This window comes from Bos mutus, chromosome 26 (genome assembly GCF_027580195.1).
Source record: "Bos mutus isolate GX-2022 chromosome 26, NWIPB_WYAK_1.1, whole genome shotgun sequence".
Taxonomy (NCBI): domain Eukaryota; kingdom Metazoa; phylum Chordata; class Mammalia; order Artiodactyla; family Bovidae; genus Bos; species Bos mutus.
Genome location: NC_091642.1, coordinates 35,600,678 through 35,620,290, shown reverse-complemented (window position 1 = coordinate 35,620,290; position 19,613 = coordinate 35,600,678). Strand labels below are relative to the sequence as shown.

At 36.9% G+C, this 19,613-nt stretch overlaps 1 protein-coding gene across 5 annotated transcripts in view; it reads left to right on the top strand.

Moving 5' to 3' along the window:
• Nucleotides 1–19,613, top strand: part of TBC1D12 (TBC1 domain family member 12) — a 95,176-nt gene that overhangs the window by 23,921 nt on the left and 51,642 nt on the right. For 2 of the 5 annotated variants that reach the window (XM_070363265.1, XM_070363267.1), the window contains exons 2-3: nt 17,735–17,858; nt 19,403–19,462. The exons of 1 other annotated variant lie outside the window; for it this stretch is intronic. In XM_070363265.1, the coding sequence (XP_070219366.1) occupies nt 17,735–17,858; nt 19,403–19,462 (184 nt within the window). The remainder of the gene's footprint in view (nt 1–17,734; nt 17,859–19,402; nt 19,463–19,613) is intronic. 2 more of the 5 variants (XM_070363266.1, XM_070363268.1) reach the window with 1 other exon arrangement.

Below are 19,613 nucleotides of genomic sequence, written 5' to 3'. Positions count from 1 at the left end.
GGATTTTCCAGGCATGAATACTGGAGTGGGTTGCCATTTCCTTCTCCGTCTCTGCTTTTTAATATGCTGTCTAGGTTGGTCATAACTTTTCTTCCAAGAAGCAAGCATCTTTTAATTTCATGGCTGCAGTCACCATCTGCAGTGATTTTGGAGCCCCCAAAAATAAAGTCTCTCACTGTTTCCATTTTTCCCCATCTATTTGCCATGAAGTGATGGGACCAGATGCCATGATCTTAGTATTTTCAGTGTTGAGTTTTAAACCAGCTTTGTCACTCTCCTCTTTCACTTTCATCAAGAGGCTTTTCAGTTCCTCTTCACTTTCTGCCGTAAGAGTGGAGTCAATTGCAAATCTGAGGTTATTGATATGTTTCCCGGCAGTCTTAATTCCAGCTTGTGCTTCATCTAACTTGGCATTTTGCATGATGTACTCTGCATATCAGTTAAATAAGCAGGGTGACAATATACAGCCTTGACATACTCCTTTCCCAATTTGGAACCAGTCCGTTATTCCATGTCCAGTTCTAACTGCTGCTTCTTGACCTGGATACAGGTTTCTCAAGAGGCAGGTCAGGTGGTCTGGTATTCCTATCTCTTTAAGAATTTTCAACAGTTTTTTTTGTGATCACATAGTCAAAGGCTTTCGTGTAGTCAATAAAGCAGAAGTAGATGTTTTTCTGGAACTATCTTGCTTTTTCGATGATCTAACCGATGTTGACAATTTGATCTCTGGTTCCTCTGCCTTTTCTAAATCCAGCTTGAACATATGGAAGTCCTTGGTTCACGTACTGTTGAAGCCTGGCTTGGAGAATTTTGAGCATTACTTTGCTAGCGTGTGAGATGAGTGCAATTGTGTAGTAGTTTGAATATGCTTTGGCATTGCCTTTCTTTGGGATTGTAATGAAAACTGACCTTTTCTAGCCCTGTGGCCACTGCTCAGTTTCCCAAATTTGCTGGCATATTGAGTGAAGCACTTCAACATCATCATCTTTTAGGACTTGAAATAGCTCAGCTGGAATTCCATCACCTCCACTATCTTTTCTTATATTTATGTCAAATATTTATTTTTGAGCTATGATCAGTTCAGTTCAGTCGCTCAGTTGTGTCTGACTCTTTACAACCTCATGGACTTGAACTATTATAGATTATGTATTTTTAACATTTCAGTTCCTAAATATTCACTGCTGTACTATATAGAAATATGATTAATTTTTGTTTGCTTTCTATCCTATAATCCTGGTAAACTTATTAGCTCTAGAAGCTTTTCTGGGACACTTATTTTTCTTGCCTTAGTGTCCTGGCGAGGATTTTACATTTTTTTTGAGGGGAGTCATGGTAGTAGATAACCTTACCTTGTTACCAATCTCCAAAACATTTGGTCTTTTACATTGAAGGATGATGTTGTTGTTCAGTTGCTGTGTCATGTCTGACTCTGCAGCCCATGGACTGCAGTATGCTAGGTTTCCCTGTCCTTCACTTTCTCCCTGAGTTTGCTCAAATTCATCTGTCTGCAACACAGGACATGCTGGAGTTGTGAGTTCAACCCCTGAGTTGGCAAGATTCCTTGGAGGAGGGCATGGCAACCCACTCTAGTATTCTGCCCTGGAGAATCTCATGGACAGAGGAGCCTGGCAAGCTGCAGTGCATAGGGTGCAAAGAGTCGGGCATGACTGAAGAGACTAGCACAGGCACAGCATGTGCCCACTGAGTTGGTGATGCTACCCATCTCATCCTCTGCCATCCTCTTTTCCTTTTGCCTTCAGTCTTTCCTAGCATCAGGGTCTTTTCCGAGTTGGCTCTTGCCATCTGGTGCCCAAAGTATTGGATCTTCTGTCAGTGTCAATCCTTCCAATGAGTATTGAGGGTTGATTTCCATTAGGATTGATGGTTTCATCTCTTTGCAGTCCAAGGAACTCTCAAAAGTCTTCTCTAGCACCACAGTTGGAAAGCATCAATTCTTGGGCACTCAGCCTTTTTTTATTGTCCAACTCTCACATCTGTACATGACTATGTGAAAATCATTGCTTTGACTATACAGACCTTTGTCAACAAAGTGATGTCTTTGCTTTTTAATATGTTGTATAGGTTTGTCATAGTTTTCCTTATAAGAAGCAAGCGTCTTTTAATCTCATGGCTGCAGTCACCATCTGCAGTGATTTTGGAGCCCAAGAAAATAAAATCTGTCACTGATTCGACTTTTTCCCTATCTATTTGCCATGAAGTGATGGGACCAGATGCCAGATGCCAGAGTTTCAGGCTCTCCACTCTCCTGCCTCACCCTCAAGAGGCTCTTTAGTTCCTCTTCACTTTCTGTCATTAGAGTGGTATCATCTGCATGTATGAGGTTGTTGATATTTTTCCTGGCAATCTTGATTCCAGCTGGTGATTCATCCAGCCTGGCATTTTGCATGATGTACTCTGCGTAGAAGTTAAATAAGCAGGGTGACAATATACAGCCTTTTCATACACCTTTCCCAATTTCAAACCTGTCAGTTGTTCTGTGTCTGGTTCTAACTGTTGCTTCTTGACCCGCATACAGGTTTCTCAGAAGACACGTAGGGTGATTTGTTATTCCCATCTCTTCAAAAATTTTCCAGTTTGTTGTGATCCATAGTCAAGGTTTTCTTGTAGTCAGTGAAGCAGAAGTAGATGTTTTTCTGGAATTCCCTTGCTTTCTGTGATCCAGTGAATGTTGGCAATTTCATCTCTGGTTCCTCTGCCTTTTCTAAATCCAGCTTGTACATCAGAAAGTTCTCAGTTCGGATACTGCTAAAGCCTAGCTTGAAGGATTTTGAGAATAACTTTACTAGCATGTGAAATGAGTGCAATTCTGTGGTGGTTTGAACATTCTTTGGCATTGCCCTTCTTTGGAATTGGAATGAAAACTGACGTTTTCCAATTTGTGGCCACTGCTGAATTTTCCAAATTTGCTGACATATTGAGTGAAACACTTTTAACAGCATCATCTTTTAGGATTCTAAATAGTTCACCTGGAATTGCATCAGCTCCACTAGCTTTATTCGTAGCAATGCTTCCAAAGTATTGACTTCACACTCTAGGATGTCTGGCTCTAGGTGAGTGACCACACCATTCTGGTTACCCCGATCATTAAGACCTTTTTCGACTTCTCCTTGATTTCTTCTGCCTCTGTTAGGTCCTTACTGTTTCTGTCCTTTATTGTGCCTGTTCTTGCATGAAATGTTCCCGTGCTATCTCCAGTTTTCTTGGAAAGATCCCTAGTCTTCCCATTCTGTTGTTTTCCTCTACATCTTTGCATTGTTCATTGAAGAAGGCCTTCTTATCTCTCCTGGCTATTCTCTGGAACTCTACATTTAGTTGGGTATATCTTTCCCTTTCTCCCTTGTCTTTCACTTCTCTTCTTTCCTCAGCTATTTGTAAAGCCTCCTCAGACCAGGAGGAGGTAAACCAGGAGGTTTACCATCTTGTATTTCCTTTTTTTTTTTTTTGAGATAGTTTTGGTCACTGCCTCCTGTACAGTGTTGGGAACCTCTACCCACAGTTCTTCACACACTGTCTACCAGATCTCATCCCTTAAATCTATTTATTACCTCCACTGTGTAATCATAAGGAATTTGATTTAGGTCATACCCAAATCACCTAGTGGTGTTCCCTACTTTTTTCAATTTAAGCCTGAATTTTGCTATAAGGAGCTGATGATCTGAGCCACAGTTAGCTCCAGGTCTTGTTTTTGCTGACTATATAGAGCTTCTCCATCTTTGGCTGCAAAGAATATAATCAATCTGATTTCGGTATTGACCATTTGGTGATGCCCAACCATCTGTAGAGTCATCTCTTGTGTTGTTGGGAAAGGATGTTTCCTTGGACCAATGTGTTTTCTTGACAAAACTCTGTTAGCCTGTGCCCTGCTTTATTTTGTACTCCAAGGCCAAACTTGTCTGTTACTCTAGGAATCTCTTGACTTCCTACTTTTGCATTTCAGTCCCTGTGATGAAAAGTACCCACTCCAGTACTCTTGCCTGGCAAATCCCATGGACGGACCTGGCTCCAACATTTACTATTTACGTGACCTTGGGAAGTGGCTCGTGAACCTTTCTTGGGGGTGGTCGGGTGACACATTGAATACTTGGAACATTTGATGAAAGCTATAGATAGCTGCCCAAGAAGAATGTTTGTGAATACATCATTTACTTTAAATTGTACATAGAGCTTGAGGAGGCTCATGGACCTCCTCTAGTCTGTTCATGTAGGTGCACTGATTCTTGATCAAGAACCTTTAATCTGGTTTCTGGCTGAGGTCCCTAACAGCTCTGAAATACTGTAAAAAAAGAATTACAACCTTTACTTTCAGCATTGAAATTCTGTTTCTGTTTTTTTACAAAGAATAAATGATGCTTAATTCTGTACTTTTCTTTTTTTTGTTGTTATTTATTTTTTTTTAAATTTTATTTTATTTTTAAACTTGTACTTTTCTGATAGTCCTGATCTGTGGCAGTATTTAGATTAGTTAAACAGTGGGTATTAAGTAAAATTCTCTATTATTTTTTGATTTTTAGGATTTGTAATAATGACAAAGACAAGATCCAGAACCGGGCCTAAAAGAAAATTCTTGGAATTCAAAAAAGCCTAAGTTATTTTGCAAAAAAAAAAAAAAAAAAAAAAACAAAACTTTTTTTTTGCATCTAGTCAGCTGAAAGTGTTTTTCAAGTGAAAAATGATTGAGGTTTGGAAAGAATGTAAGTAATCTTCATGCCAGATCTTTAATCCAAAATACTCAAGGGTAGCCAAAGAACTGTGTTTTAAAGAGACAGTACTTATAATTCTTTGAATTAATTATGTAGTCAAACTGTAGCATTCCATGTTCACTAGATAATGTTTTCTTTTTGGCCTTCTATTATACTTTAGGGAAACTTAAGTACAAAGTCCAGGAAGTTGCTGTGTGGTCAGAAGTCCAACTTCTGCTGAGACAGAATTTGAAGATCAGGTCATGATTTCCAGTTTTTTAAGCTGATTTTTCTCTCTTGATTAAAGTTGAATTTTTTCCTGTTTTGAAAAGTATTCTAGCCCCCTTTTAATGTACAACTACATTTAAATGATGATTAGAATTTATTTAATGAATCTAAAAAGTTTTAAAAAGTCATATGTATGTAAATATTAGGCAAAAACAGTGTTGTTTTACTAGAGCTGATGATATTGTTAGTGGTAAGAAGGTTCAGGATTATGTAGTCACAGTTTTCCTGTAACTGTCGGACGCCATAGTCTGAGAAAATACGGAATTTATATGGTTTTTGCTCAGATATATAAGTGGGTTTGCCAATTCTTAAAGACCCAAGTACTGGAGATTCTACTTTAGAAATCATGAGCAGAGAACTTACATGGTGTGAACAAGCTGTGGCCCTTTTTGGTTAGCTATATATATATCCTTTAATAAGGAGTAGTAGGCAAGTGATCTCTTTTATATCATTTTTAACTCTTTTATGGTGGTAAAAGAAGTGACGAAATCTTAGAAAAATGAAACAGATATGTGAAGCAGGTATTAACAGGTATTAACAAGTAAAAGCCATTCATCAACCTTTATTATAAAAACCACTTAAAGGAAAAACTTGGCCTTTTTTTATTTTCTTCCTCTTCTTATCCCCATATCTGTTATTTTGTTGTTGGTGGTGGTGTGTCTCTTTTCTTTTTCTTTACATTTTTGGCAATATAGAAACATCGATCTGGTATTTCTTGAGTTGGTGCTGTTTCTTAACTGTTGCTCCAGATTTTCTCAGTTTCTTTTTGTTATGAAGAGTGGACGTGAGTGGTGCAGAGAATAGAAGATGGTGTGTTTGTGTCTCTGGTGTGTAGGTTGTTGTGTGTGTGAACATAGTGTTGATTGGAGTGGAGAGTGATTTTAATGGAAAGAGAAATTACTACTGCCACTCCTTGTTCGCTGTACACACTGACAAAATGTGTCATAGAATGAAAAGCAAACATGAAAAAGCCCAAACTAGAAAACATCGTTTTAATGTTTCCAGTGTATCTGAGGCAATAAGATACCCAACCTGTAGACTTGACAGTTGGAGTTGAGGGAGAACAGCTCTTTATCAGCCCATATGGGTTTGTTACTAGAAGAGAGAAAGACATGGACACAAATAGGACCTCAAAACATCAGTTTTAATACTCACAAAATCTGAGTTGAAAGATACGCCTTTGTACCTCCTAACTCTAAATGTATCCAGCTAGCCAAAGACAGAGACGCTCTATACAGTCAACAAAAACAAGACCAGGAGCTGACTGTGGCTCAGATCATGAACTCCTTATTGCCAAATTTAGACTTAAATTGAAGAAAGTAGGGAAAACCACTAGACCATTCAGGTATGACCTAAATCAAATCCCTTATGATCATACAGTGGAAGTGAGAAATAGATTTAAGGGACTAGATCTGATAGAGGGCCTGATGAACTATGGACGGAGGTTCCTGACATACTACAGGAGACAGGGATCCAGACCATCCCCAAGAAAAAGAAATGCAAAAAAGCAAAATGGCTGTCTGAGGAGGCGTTACAAATAGCTGTGAAAGAAGGGAACTGAAAAGCAAAGGAGCAAAGGAAAGATATAAGCATCTGAATGCAGAGTTCCAAAGAATAGCAAGGAGAGATAAGAAAGCCTTCCTCAGAGATCAATGCAAAGAAATAGAGGAAAACAACAGAATGGGAAAGACTAGAGATCTCTTCAAGAAAATTAGAGATACCAAGGGAACATTTCATGCAAAGATGGGCTCAATAAAGGACAGAAATGGTATGGACCAAACAGAAGCAGAAGATATTAAGAAGAGGTGGCAAGAATACACAGAAGAACCGTAGAAAAAGGATCTTCACGACCCAGATAATCACGATGGTGTGATCACTGACCTAGAGCCAGACATCCTGGAATGTGAAGTCAAGTGGGCCTTAGAAAGCATCACTACGAACAAAGCTAGTGGAGGTGATGGCATTCCAGTTGAGCTATTTCAAATCTTGAAAGATGATGCTGTGAGAATGCTGCACTCAGTATGCCAGCAAATTTGGAAAACTCAGCAGTGGCCACAGGACTGGAAAAGGTCAGTTTTCATTCCAATCCCAAAGAAAGGCAATGCCAAAGAATGCTGAAACTATCGCACAATTGCACTCATCTCCCATGCTAGTAAAGTAATGCTCAAAATTCTCCAAGCCAGGCTTCAGCAATACATGAACTGTGAACTTCCAGATGTTCAAGCTGGTTTTAATAAAGGCAGAGGAACCAGAGATCAAATTGCCAACATCCGCTGGATCATCAAAAAAGCAAGAGAGTTTCAGAAAAAAAAAAAACCATTTCTGCTTTATTGACTATGCCAAAGCCTTTGACTGTGTGGATCACAATAAACTGTAGAAAATTCTGAAAGAGATGGGAATACCAGACCACCTGACCTGCCTCTTGAGAAACCTATATGCAGGTCAGGGAGCAACAGTTAGAACTGGGCATGGAACAACAGACTGGTTCCAAATAGGAAAAGGAGTACGTCAAGGCTGTATATTGTCACCCTGCTTATTTAACGTATATGCAGAGTACATCATGAGAAATGCTGGGCTGGAAGAAGCACAAGCTGGAATCAAGATTGCCAGGAGAAATATCAGTAACCTCAGATATGCAGTTGATACCACCCTTAGGGCAGAAAGTGAAGAGGAAATATAAAGCCTCTTGATGAAAGTGAAAGAGGAGAGTGAAAAAATTGGCTTAAAGCTCAACATTCAGAGAACGAAGATCATGGCATCTGGTCCTATCACTTCATGGGAAATAGATGGGGAAACAGTGGAAACAGTGTCAGACTTTATTTTTTTGGGCTCCAAAATCACTGCAGATGGTGACTGCAGCCATGAAATTAAAAGACACTTACTCCTTGGAAGGAAAGTTATGACCAACCTAGATAGCATATTGAAAAGCAGAGACATTACTTTGTCAACAAAGGTCCGTCTAGTCAAGGCTATGGTTTTTCCTGTGGTCATGTATGGATGTGAGAGTTGGACTGTGAAGAAGGCTGAGTGCCAAAGAATTGATGCTTTTGAACTGTGGTGTTGGAGAAGACTCTTGAGAGTGCCTTGGACTGCAAGGAGATCCAACCAGTCCATTCTGAAGGAGATCAGCCCTGGGATTTCTTTGGAAGGAATGATGCTAAAGCTGAAACTCCAGTACTTTGGCCACCTCATGAGAAGAACTGACTCATTGGAAAAGACTCTGATGCTGGGAGGGATTGGGGGCAGGAGGAGAAGGGGACGACAGAGAATGAGATGGCTGGATGGCATCACTGACTTGATGGAGGTGAGTCTGAGTGAACTCCGGGAGTTGGTGATGGACAGGGAGGCCTGGTGTTCTGAGATTCATGGGGTTGCAAAGAGTTGGACACGACTGAACGACTGAACTGACTGTTGGAGAAGACTCTTGAGAGTCCCTTGGACTGCAAGGAGATCCAACCAGTCCATTCTGAAAGAGATCAGTCCTGGGTGTTCATTGTAGGGACTGACACTAAAGCTGAAACTCCAATACTTTGGCCACCTCATGTGAAGTGTTGACTCATTGGAAAAGACCCTTAAGCTGGGAGGGATTGGGGGCAGGAGGAGAAGGGGACAATAGAGGATGAGATGGCTGGATGGCGTCACTGACTCGATGGACATGAGTTTGGGTGAACTCCGGGAGTTGGTGATGGACTGGGAGGCCTGGTGTGCTGCAATTCATGGGGTCTCAAAAAGTCGCATACGACTGAACAAGTGAGCTGAACTGAGTCAGTTCAGTGACTGTGAAAGGCTAGCACACCAGGCCTTTCCTGTAGAGATGGGGGTAGAGGGGTGCAGAGAAAACAGCCTGCATATTAGAAAAATAGAGCAAACAGTATCTTCTCTGCCATTTGGTAACAATGTCTGTCAGCAAAATTTTATCTCCTCAGTTGGAGATGCATAAGGGAGAAAAGAGATGCTAGGAATGTCCCTCTGCCCTGCCACTCTCCTGAAACAGGAAGCAGTCAAAATGAATGACTTTTGTCCTCCAACACTGATGTGTAAATCTCATTCATACAGTCCGGCTTTACCTCCAATTCAGCGTGAAAGAATTGTCCCCTTTTAAGTGTGGGTTCTTGAACACATTTAGCAGTTTTGTTCTGCTAAGAAACCTTTACTGTTGCTTCAAAGTTAAGAACTTTGAATGTCTTGGGAGGGGGGAAAAAGGCGAGGGGAAGAGACAGACAAAGACAGTTTGTCTTTAGTTTGCAAAACTGGTGAGGAGGAACTTTTGCCCACATGTTTATTTGCATTGAGACCTCCACTTTCTCAGTCTCCTGATGGTGGATTGGGGCAGGTGGGTGGCAAAGGAATGCGCATGAGAAGAACAACAGAGTATGGGACGTTTTTAGTCTATTTTTGTAACTTTTCATTGTATTGTCCCCTTAAGATTTGATAAACTGGTATTTTTCTTCCTAGGCTAGCAAGTAGAAGCCCATTTAGTCTGTAATGTCATTTTAATATCATTCTATATATTTGTAACAATATTTTAAAATTATATTTCATTGAAGATGTATGCCATTTAGCTATGTTATAGTTTTTTCATGGCAAGGGATAACCTGAAAACCCAATCCAAAAGTTATTAGTGGCATAAGAAATTATTGTGAAACATTATCTGATGTCCTTTCTTTGCAGTTGGATACCTGTGGGTTCATATTTATTTTATGACAATCTCTTAGAGTAGCCAAATTTTACTGGATATGTGAATATAAGATACTTGGCTTTGGTTTGTTTTTATGATTTAATGAAAATTTAAGCTTCATTCTGGTCTTATTATAATATTGTACTATAATACATATTATAAGCAGACTTTTTATTGTCGGAGTTATCTATTTGTTGTTTGCTTTTTTTCCCCTTTGTATACCTGCCAGTCATAGCAAGATTCTTCAGAAATTGCATCCATTGAAAGACCAACTGTTGTTTGATTTAAAAAATTATTATTCCTTGACTTTAATTTTGGAAGTTCAAAATATTCTTGTAAATTAATTTTGCACATAAATATATATATATACATGCATAACATTTTTTAATGATTCAGAATAATTTCTAACAATATTTATTCAAAACTTTGTGTATATTTGACATTTTGTCTGTGATTTGTAAAGGGTTCTGTTCTGTAACTTACAGAGATCTAATGGACAGTGTCAATAATGTATAGCCTCTAGCTTTTCACATGAGAATGTGTTTGGTTGTAATTACAGTATCTAATTGTAGCTAAAGGTTATAGAGACAAGCACTCCCAAAAACTCCTTGTAAAACTCTGCACATGAGTTTTCTGATCTGTCATTATCACTGTCCTCTGGTATAATCACATCTTACATTTGTGGTCTTCTCATTCTTTTGCTCTGTCTGCATTCTCAGCCAGGTGACATTCTTTGAAGCTGTGCTTCACTGAGTTTGAAAAAATAATGCTTATGTTCTTTTACTTTATGGTGCTTTAATTAATTATATATGTAACCCTGCAATTCTAGAGAATGAAAAGCTATGTTTTTCACCTTACAGGCACTGCCTTGTTCGTGCATTGTTGTGAGGAGAAAAGCAATTTATAGATTCTTAGATCTGAAACTGTTAAAGTTGTAATTAAAGATTTCGTTCTTGTCAGTGATTGGAGTTGATGGTATCAATAGCTGTGAAAAACAAACAAAACTGCTTGTTCATTGTAGATTCCACCCTCCCCGCACCTGCAAGAGCTAATTGTTAGTGTGAAGGCTTCTGACTAAATAACTACCTCAGTATGATGAAGACAAATTTATATATGAATATAAATTGACTCTAAGAGGAATGCTTACAGTCCGAAATGTTTATCAACTTTGGCCCAAAGAAGTATGTCTAAGCTTGTGACCAAAGTGGATGCCTAAAACTATAGGCAAAGGCTAACTTTATAGCTCCTTAGTGATACATTAAGAATATGAAATCTTTTAATTGGTTTAGTTAGTGCTCTCTAGTTACAAGGGAGTTCCAGTTGGTACATTAGTTTTATATAGCTTAATAAAAACTAGTGTTTTTTTTTTTTTTTTTTTTTTAGCCATACAAAAGAAATACATATGTAACAGATATGTGAATTATGATGCCTGGTATACATTGGTAAACCCTTTGTCTAATCTCAGAAACAGAACATTACCAACACTACTATTGAAAATATACTACCTTATGAGTGTCTTTTTATCCTCCTCACCCCTAAGAGGTAGCAACTATCCTGAATTTCCTTGATGTTTTATGGAATTATTTTTGCCCAATTTTTTATTATTTTTATTGTTTTTGAGCTTTATAAAAATGATACACTATGTGAACTCTGCATCTTGCCCCACCCCTTGCCTTTCTTTTTAAACTCAACGTTATTTTTAAGATTCATCCATGTTGATGAATGTATGTTTGGCTCATTCTCACGGTGGAATAATATTGCATTTACTAATTAGCATAACTTAAGTTTTCTATTCTTCTATCAGTGGATCTTTGAATTGTTAAAAGATTTTTGCTCTCTTGAACATGTTGCCTTGAATGTTCTTTATATGTCTTCTAGTGCATATGTCCGTAACGTTCTCTGGAGTATGTAGCTAGAAGTATAATGCTCAACAGTAGTATAGTGTATGCAACTGGAACAAGTGATTACACCAACATAAATTCCTCAGTGTTCCTTTCCCTCTACATTTGATATTATCATATTTCTTAGTTTTTGCCCGTCCAATATAAAATATTATTCTAGCTTTAGATTCCAGAAAATCAAGCAAAAATTTAATAATATGTATACATGGGAAAGACCTAGGAAAACTGAGTAACTCTGGGCCTCTTCACTGTTTTAGAAGAATTTGAGAAAGATTGGTATTATTCTTTAAATATTTGTTAGATTTTTCACCAGTGAAGCCATCTGTTCTTCAGCTCTTCTTTGTTAGGTTTTTGACTATTGAGTCAATTGCCTCAATAGATTTTCTGTTTCTTGAGTCAGTTTTGGTAGTGTGTGTATTTCTAGGAATTTTTCCATTTCATTTATTTGATTTGTTTGTGAACAGTTGTTCATAGTATTCATATATCCCCCTTATTGGTAGTAATATCCCCCTTTCATTTCTGCTTTTTGTAATTTTACTCTTCTCCTTTTTTCTTAGTCTAGCTAGGAAATTGTCAACTTTGTTGATCTTTCCACAAAACTTGCTTAAAATTTTTTTCTATTGTTTTTCAATTCTCTTTTTCATTTTATCCACTCTAATCCTTACTATTTTCTTCCTTCTGCTAGCTTTGGGTTTAGTTTGCTCTTCTTTTTCTAGTTTTTTTTTTTTTCAGGTGTGCAGTTATATTATTGATATGAGGTATGGTTCTTTTTAAGTATAGGTGTTTATAGCTATAAACTTTCCTCTTAGCATTGCCTTTGTTGTATACCATAAGTTTTGATATGCTCTATTTCTGTTTCAGTTCATCTTAAGTGTTTTCTAATTTATAATTTCTTGACTAATTTATTCACTTATTGGTTATTAAGTTGGTTATTCACTTATTGGTTATTAAGACTGTGTTGTTTAGTTTCCATGTATTTGTGAATTTTCCAGTTTTCTTCCTATTATTTATATATATATATATATATTTCTTTGACACATTTATTTATTTATTTATTTATTTGGTGGGCATTGGGTCTCAGCTGCGGCACACAGGATCTCCGTTGTGCCATGTGAGATCTTTCATTGGGGCTCACAGACTCTCTAGTTGTGGCACAGTGGCTCCAGAGCACGAGGGCTCAGTTATGTGGTGCTCAGGCTCAGTTGCTCCATGGCATGTGGGATCTTAGTTTCCCAGCCAGGGATTGAACCTGTGTCCCTTGCATTGCAAGATGGATTCTTAACCACTGTAGCACTAGAGAAGTTCCTCTTCCTGTTACTGATTTATAATTTCATTTTATTCTGGTTGGAAAAGATACTTTGTGTGTTTCTAATCTTTTAAAACTTATTAAAGCATTTATGCATTAACATATTGTTCATTCTGGAAAATATTCCATGTATCCTTAAGAATGTGTATCTTACTGTTGTTGAGTGGGATGCTCTGCATATGCCTATTAGGTCTAACTTACTTAATGTTTAAGTCTTCGATTTCCTTTCTGACCTGATTGTTTTTTTTGTTAAAACTATGGTACTGAAGTCTCCAGTTATTGTAGAACTGCCTATTCCTTCAGTATTGTCAGTTTTTCTTCATGTATTTTTCTTCCGTTGTTAGGTGTATGTATGTTTATAATTGGGCTTCCCTGGTGACTCAGTGGTAAAAGAATTCACCTGCTAATGCAAGAGATGGAGGTTTGATCCCAGTGTTGGGAAGATCCCCTGGAGAAGGAAATGGCAACCCACTCAATATTCTTGCCTGGGAAATCTCATGGACAGAGGAGCCTGGTGCGTTATAGTCTGTGGGGTCGCCAAAGGGTTGGGCACAACTTAGCTACTTAACAACAACAAAAATGTTTATAGTAGTTATATGTTCTTGCTGGATTAAACTTTGCCCCAACACATAATGTTCTCTTTTGCTTCTTGTAACCTTTTTGACTTAACATCTATTTTATGTGACAATAATATTATCACTGGCATTCTCTTTTGGTTACTATTTGCTTTCAATATAATTTTCCATCTTTTTACTTTTAACCTCTTTGTATCTTTTTATCTAAAGTGAATATTTTATAGACAACATGTGCCTGCTGCTAAGTCACTTCAGTTGTGTCTGACTTTTTGTGACCGAATGAACTGTAGCCTACCAGGCTTCTCTGTCCATGGGATACTCCAGATAAGAATACTGGAGTGGGTCGCCGTGCCCTCCTTCTGTGGATCTTCCCAACCCAGGGATCAAACCCTGTCTCTTCCATCTCCCGCATTGGCAGGCGGGTTCTTCACCACTGTGCCACCCAGGTAGACAACATACATAGTATTTTTAATCCAGTCTGCCAGTCACTCTCCTTTTAATAAAAGTTTAATCAACTTATATTTAAATTCGTTGTTGATGAGTAAGGATTTCTGTCATTTAGCTGTTTATTTTCTGTATGTCTTATATATATTTTTTGTTCCTCAGTTCCTCCTTACTACTTTTTGTATTTAGTTGAATTTTTAGTGTACCATTTTGATTCTCTTATGTATATTTTAAAGTTATTTTCTAGTGGTAACTTTGGGGATTACAATTGACATCATAAACTTAAAGCAACTTGGTTTGAATTATACCGAATTAATTTCATTAGCATATAAACCAGTTTCATTAGTGTACTAATACTGTGCTAACTAACTATATACATTTCTGTACCTCCTCATTTATATTGTTATTGTCAGAGATTACATGTTTGTATGTTGTATGCCCAATAACATAAATTTGTAAATATTATTTTATGCATTTACCTTTTAAATCACATAGGAAAAATGTGGAGTTATAAACAGAAAAGTACAATAATACTGGCTTTGACATTTACCTGTGTAAATAATTTTACCAGTGTTTTCTCATGGTTTTAAGCTACTTTTCACTTCATTCTGAAGAATTCTTGACATTTCTTGTAGGGCATATCTGTTAGGAATGAGCACGCTTAACTTGTTTATCTAGAAATATCTTCATTTTTCCTGTATTGTTGAAGGATAGATTTTTGCTGCATATAGAATTCTCAGTTGATAGTTTTCTTTTTTTCCCCTAGAACTTTAAATTATGTCAGCCTGACACTTTATGGCCTACAAGATGTCATATGAGAAATCAGGTGTTAATCTTATGAAGATAGATTGTTTGTGATAGTTGCTTCTCTCTTGATGTTTGCAAAATTCTTTGTCTTTTGACAGTTTGACTATAATGTATCTTTGTGTATATCTCCTTGAATTTATTTTGCTTGGAGTTTGTTGAGCTTCTTGGATGTGTAGGTTTGTGTCTTCCATCATATTTGAAAAATTTTTAGCCATTCTTCAAAATTGTTTCTGCCACCTCCCTTTTTTTTTTTCCTCTTCTGATTCTGGAACTTTTATAGTATATATGCTAGTATATGCCATAGGGTTGTACAGATTTCTCAGGCTCTGCTCATTTTTATTCATTCTTTTTTCTTTGTGCTCTTGAGACTGAATAAGTTCAACTGTCTTATTGTCATGTTACATGCTGATATTTTCTTCTGCTTGCTGTAATCTGATGTTGAACTATTTTAGTGAATTTTAAATTGTATTCTACTTTTCAGTTCCAGAATTTGTTTGGTTCCTATATATAATGTCTCTAATGATATTCTCACTTTGTTCTTTGCTTGATTTCCTTTAATTCTTTGTTCATAGTTTTGGTTAGCTCATTGGGTATATTTATGACAGTTAATGTAACATGTTTGACTAGTAATCTCATTGTCTCAACTTCCTTAGGAATAGTTTTTGCCAAATTCTTTCTCCTGTGACTGGTCTATACTTTGCTGTGTCTTTATATGTATTATAATTCTTTTCTTGTTGAGACCTGGACATTCTGAGCATTATTATGTTGAAACCGCATAAATCTGTTTTCTCAGTTCTCAGTGACTGCAGATTTTTGTTCATTGAAGGCTAGAGCCATCTGTTTGTGTTATTTCCAAACTGTTTTTGCAAAGTGTGTAATCCTTTTTGTGTGTGGTCACAAGTTTCTGTTCTGTTATTTCCTGCAGTTAGCTGGTGGCCTGACTAAGATTTCCTTAAATATCTGGGTCAAAAAATGTACCCTTTTTTAATGTTCTAATAGATACCACCAATGGAAGCTGCTGCTGCTGCCTGTTCTAGAAACTATTCCTCCTGGAGCCAGCAAGCTGCTATCTCCACTGCTGCAGGAGGGAAGGGCTGAGGAACAGTTGATGGTAGTTGGTTCACCCATGCTCTTCACTTAAGGAAGATCAGCAGCCTCTCCTTTCATGCACTCTCTTGGTGGTTATAAATTTCTGATAAGGTTCTGAAATTCTAAAATGATTGATTCCAATTGCTCTTTCTGGCTCAAATTTTACTTTGGTGGAGACACTGATTTCTAGATCCTTCTACTTCATTTTGCATCAGTGATGTCTTTTGAAGTGCAAGTGTTTCAATTTAAGCTTGGTTCATCAGTGTTTCTTTTAGAGATCATGCTTTTGATGTCTCATGCAAGAATTCTTTGTATAAACCTTGGTGTCAAAGGTCCTTCCCCTGTGTTTAACATGGTTGGATGGGAAACCTTGGTTGGAAGGTGTGTAGGCAGGCCACATGGAGGCTTGTGGGGGAAGCATAGCTTGATGAGAACTTTCTGGGGAGTACAAGTGAGCTGTGTGGGGCTTACAGAGAGAATTAGTGCATCAGTGCTGGCAGGAAGCCTTTGGGGTGCCAGTTTACATGTTAAGAGGACTACAGGAAAGCCATCTGCCAGTTGAGTTGCTGAGGCTGCAAGTTTGCTGAGGGACTTGGGCACATGACTGAGCAGAATTCTACTGGATATCCTCACACCAAACCACTGACCCACTCTGCTTCAGCTGGAAACCACAGGAGACCAGAGCCCCTTTCTCCTGCTGTGTCCCTTCAGTGCTCTCTACTGAGAAAGTGTAACAGCTTCATGTTTATTTTAAAAGGAGAAATCCTCAAAGGAATTCCATGTTGTCACAGAGCGTATACTGCAGGGTTCATAATGGAGCTATGAGGCAATAAATTGATGAGCAGCACACAAGGTATAAAATAGTATTTAAATTAATAGGCCATCCTTTGAGGCATGAAACTTTATTGTAAATATACCAGTCCTTCATGTAATCATTATTGAAAACGTAGATATTTTATGAAATAGGAAACTGAGTAAACTATATATGGTCTCAGATGAAACTTCTAGAGTATCCTAAGTAGGAATTAGTCTAAATTGTCATCAAAAGTTATCAATTCACTTCCACTGTACACTCAGGAAAATGAAAGTATTTCTTTATTATTGATTAACCCATATTTTGTAGGAGTCCGTTGATATCTTTCTAAACTCGAAGAATAGCCTTAACATTATGCATTAAAAATTTATCCCATTCTTATCACAATAATGTACTTTTAAGAACAGATGTATGTATGTATTTTGAGTATAGATAAACCAAGTTATTTGAGATTTCAAATACTTTGTGACTGTTTGTATGTAAAAATTTTAAATTTTCTTAGTGAATATTTATATCACAGCTTATATGAAGTGTTTATATTCAGTTGGATTCATTGTACCTTTCTGATTAGTCTGTGGTACCCTGGCATGCCATATTGATGTATACATATTTTGAATATCATTCCTGTTTACATGTACAATATATACTTAATTTGGTTGGTAAGGGCATGGTGATTATAAGTAAAATCCTTGTTCCTTATGCAGATTTTTGTTTAGACTGTCAATGAGAAATAACTTTCTTACTAGGTTACATGTTGGCCCTTTCACAGTAAGCTTTTCTTGTGCATACTTGCCTAGGAAAAACAGTTTGCATATACATATATTATAGGAATAGGCTCAATAGATACTCTTTTATTTCAAACACTAACAAATTGTTACAGAGAATAATTAAGTAGTATTTTCCCACAAAAATTGTATGGCTTAATCCTTTACCTATTTTATACAAGTTCTCTTTAACTTTTTTGTTCTCAGATTTTTGGCTTTTACTGTCAAGTATAATACATGTATAGTCAATTCTAGTACACTTTGTAGCTAGTTCAAAGCAAATGTTTACATTTTATTTACATCTACCATTTTTCAAGTAGTTCCCTGGTTACCAGAAGCACAATTCATGTAACTTTTCTGTGTTTCAGAAACCTTTTCCCAAAAAGGACAAAAGAACTCAAATCAGTTGTACATAGTGCTCCTGGCTGGAAATTATTTGGTAAAGTCCCTCCCAGAGAGAATCTTCAGAAAACTTCCAAAATCATTCAGCAGGTAAGTACTAATATAGCCATGCGGTTTGTCTTGCTTTCCAAAGATTCTCTTCTAGATAACCATATTCTACTTTCATTGATTTTTTTTAACATACAAAATTTTGTGACTATAGATATTTGTAGTAATCTTAAGTTTTTTTTTAAAGCATGACGTATATTTTCAATTATATTTTATGGTTGTGAAAATTATTTATAGTAGCAGAACATTGATTTTCTTTCCTAGTTATTCCTTGGATAGTGTCTTCTTTTTTCTTTCTTTTTTAAAATTTTCTCAGTAAACCATTCTCACCACATACTGTGACTTCTAATTGAACATGGTAGCATTTGCAGTGGCACAGCTTTTATGTATGATGGGTAGTTGTGAACTGATATATTTTGAGGTTGAAAATTTCCTTGGTCATTTTTTCTACCAAGGACTTTGTGAGATGGGTGGGTATATATTCTATTTCCAGTAATTTAGGAGCCAGTTCTTCTGTTACCTCTCTTAATACCCATATTCTTGAGTTCTTAAGAATTTCATGTGTTATTTGACTTATTAGCTTGTGCTTCTCAGTAATAGGAGATCCGTGAGACTGGACAACAGTGAGACTCCTTTATCAGTTTGTGGCATTTTTAAGTTCAGAGAAGTTACTCCTCAGAAGGAGATAGAATGATAAATGTCTTATTTATCTCCTTCCAATTATAGTTTATCAAATTTAGCACATCCAGCATTTATAAAAATAATCACCATGAAAACAATAATCATCATTTAAATTGGGAAAATATTTTCCTATAAGGATTTAATAGTGTTCTTTTTATTGCTGAAAAGAAAAACTGGTTTCCCAAGTAAATAAGAACATAATTTTTATATCTTTAATAGCATTTGTTATAGTTAATGTCATTTTCAAGTAATTAAAATATGGACTAGTTTATATGCTGCTCAGACTTAACACTAAAGCGCTATGATTCCAAAGCTGTGTGCCGAGGGCCCCCCATGTGCTGCAGCGGCTAATGCTGATGGGAACCGTGGCAAACTCAGTAATACTCTTCCACCGTTTGTTGGATGTGGTGCTGCCTGAGAGCTTGAGGTAGTACACAGTTTTAACATAAAATGGAAATACATTACTTTCTGTGACATTGTGTCTTTGTGAATCTGGTTTTTCTGAGTTTGCTGTGGTAAAAATCAGATATTGTGCAAAAATCAGTGTGGAACAGGAAATGAAGGTGATGGTGTCCAGTCTTACTTCAAGATTGTGAAATTGTACGCTGCACAAAAGGCACACATGCCCCAATTAGTAATTAATTGTGGTTATTTAAGAATGCAATAAAGCTTTCTTTTAATTTATGTGTATTTTTTCAAATGGCTACTAAGTACTGGGACATACTACTCATTAAACAGAATAATTGGGTATTTCTGTTGGTTTAGGGGGTGCCAATAATAATTACTGAGGCACTAAGGTTGCTGTTAATCCAATAAAGTTTGGGAATCTTTGCTATCTGGACGTCTTAAATTTTAACTCGTTTTTTTTTTTTTTGTAAAGTCTAAAAGTAACCTCTCTTGTCTAGAGTTTTTCAGAAGACCAAGTTCGCCCTCTAGAGGCAAAAACAGTGGTCTTGCTATTGAAGGTTTGTATTCTTGACTTTATGGTAGTTTACCTGAAATATGCATGTGCATATAGTACTTTAATATCTTTATGTAAACTAACATTCTGTGATATTTTCTTATGGTAGGTCTCTAATTACTAGTGGATAATTATCTGTTTACGGATGTGCCATT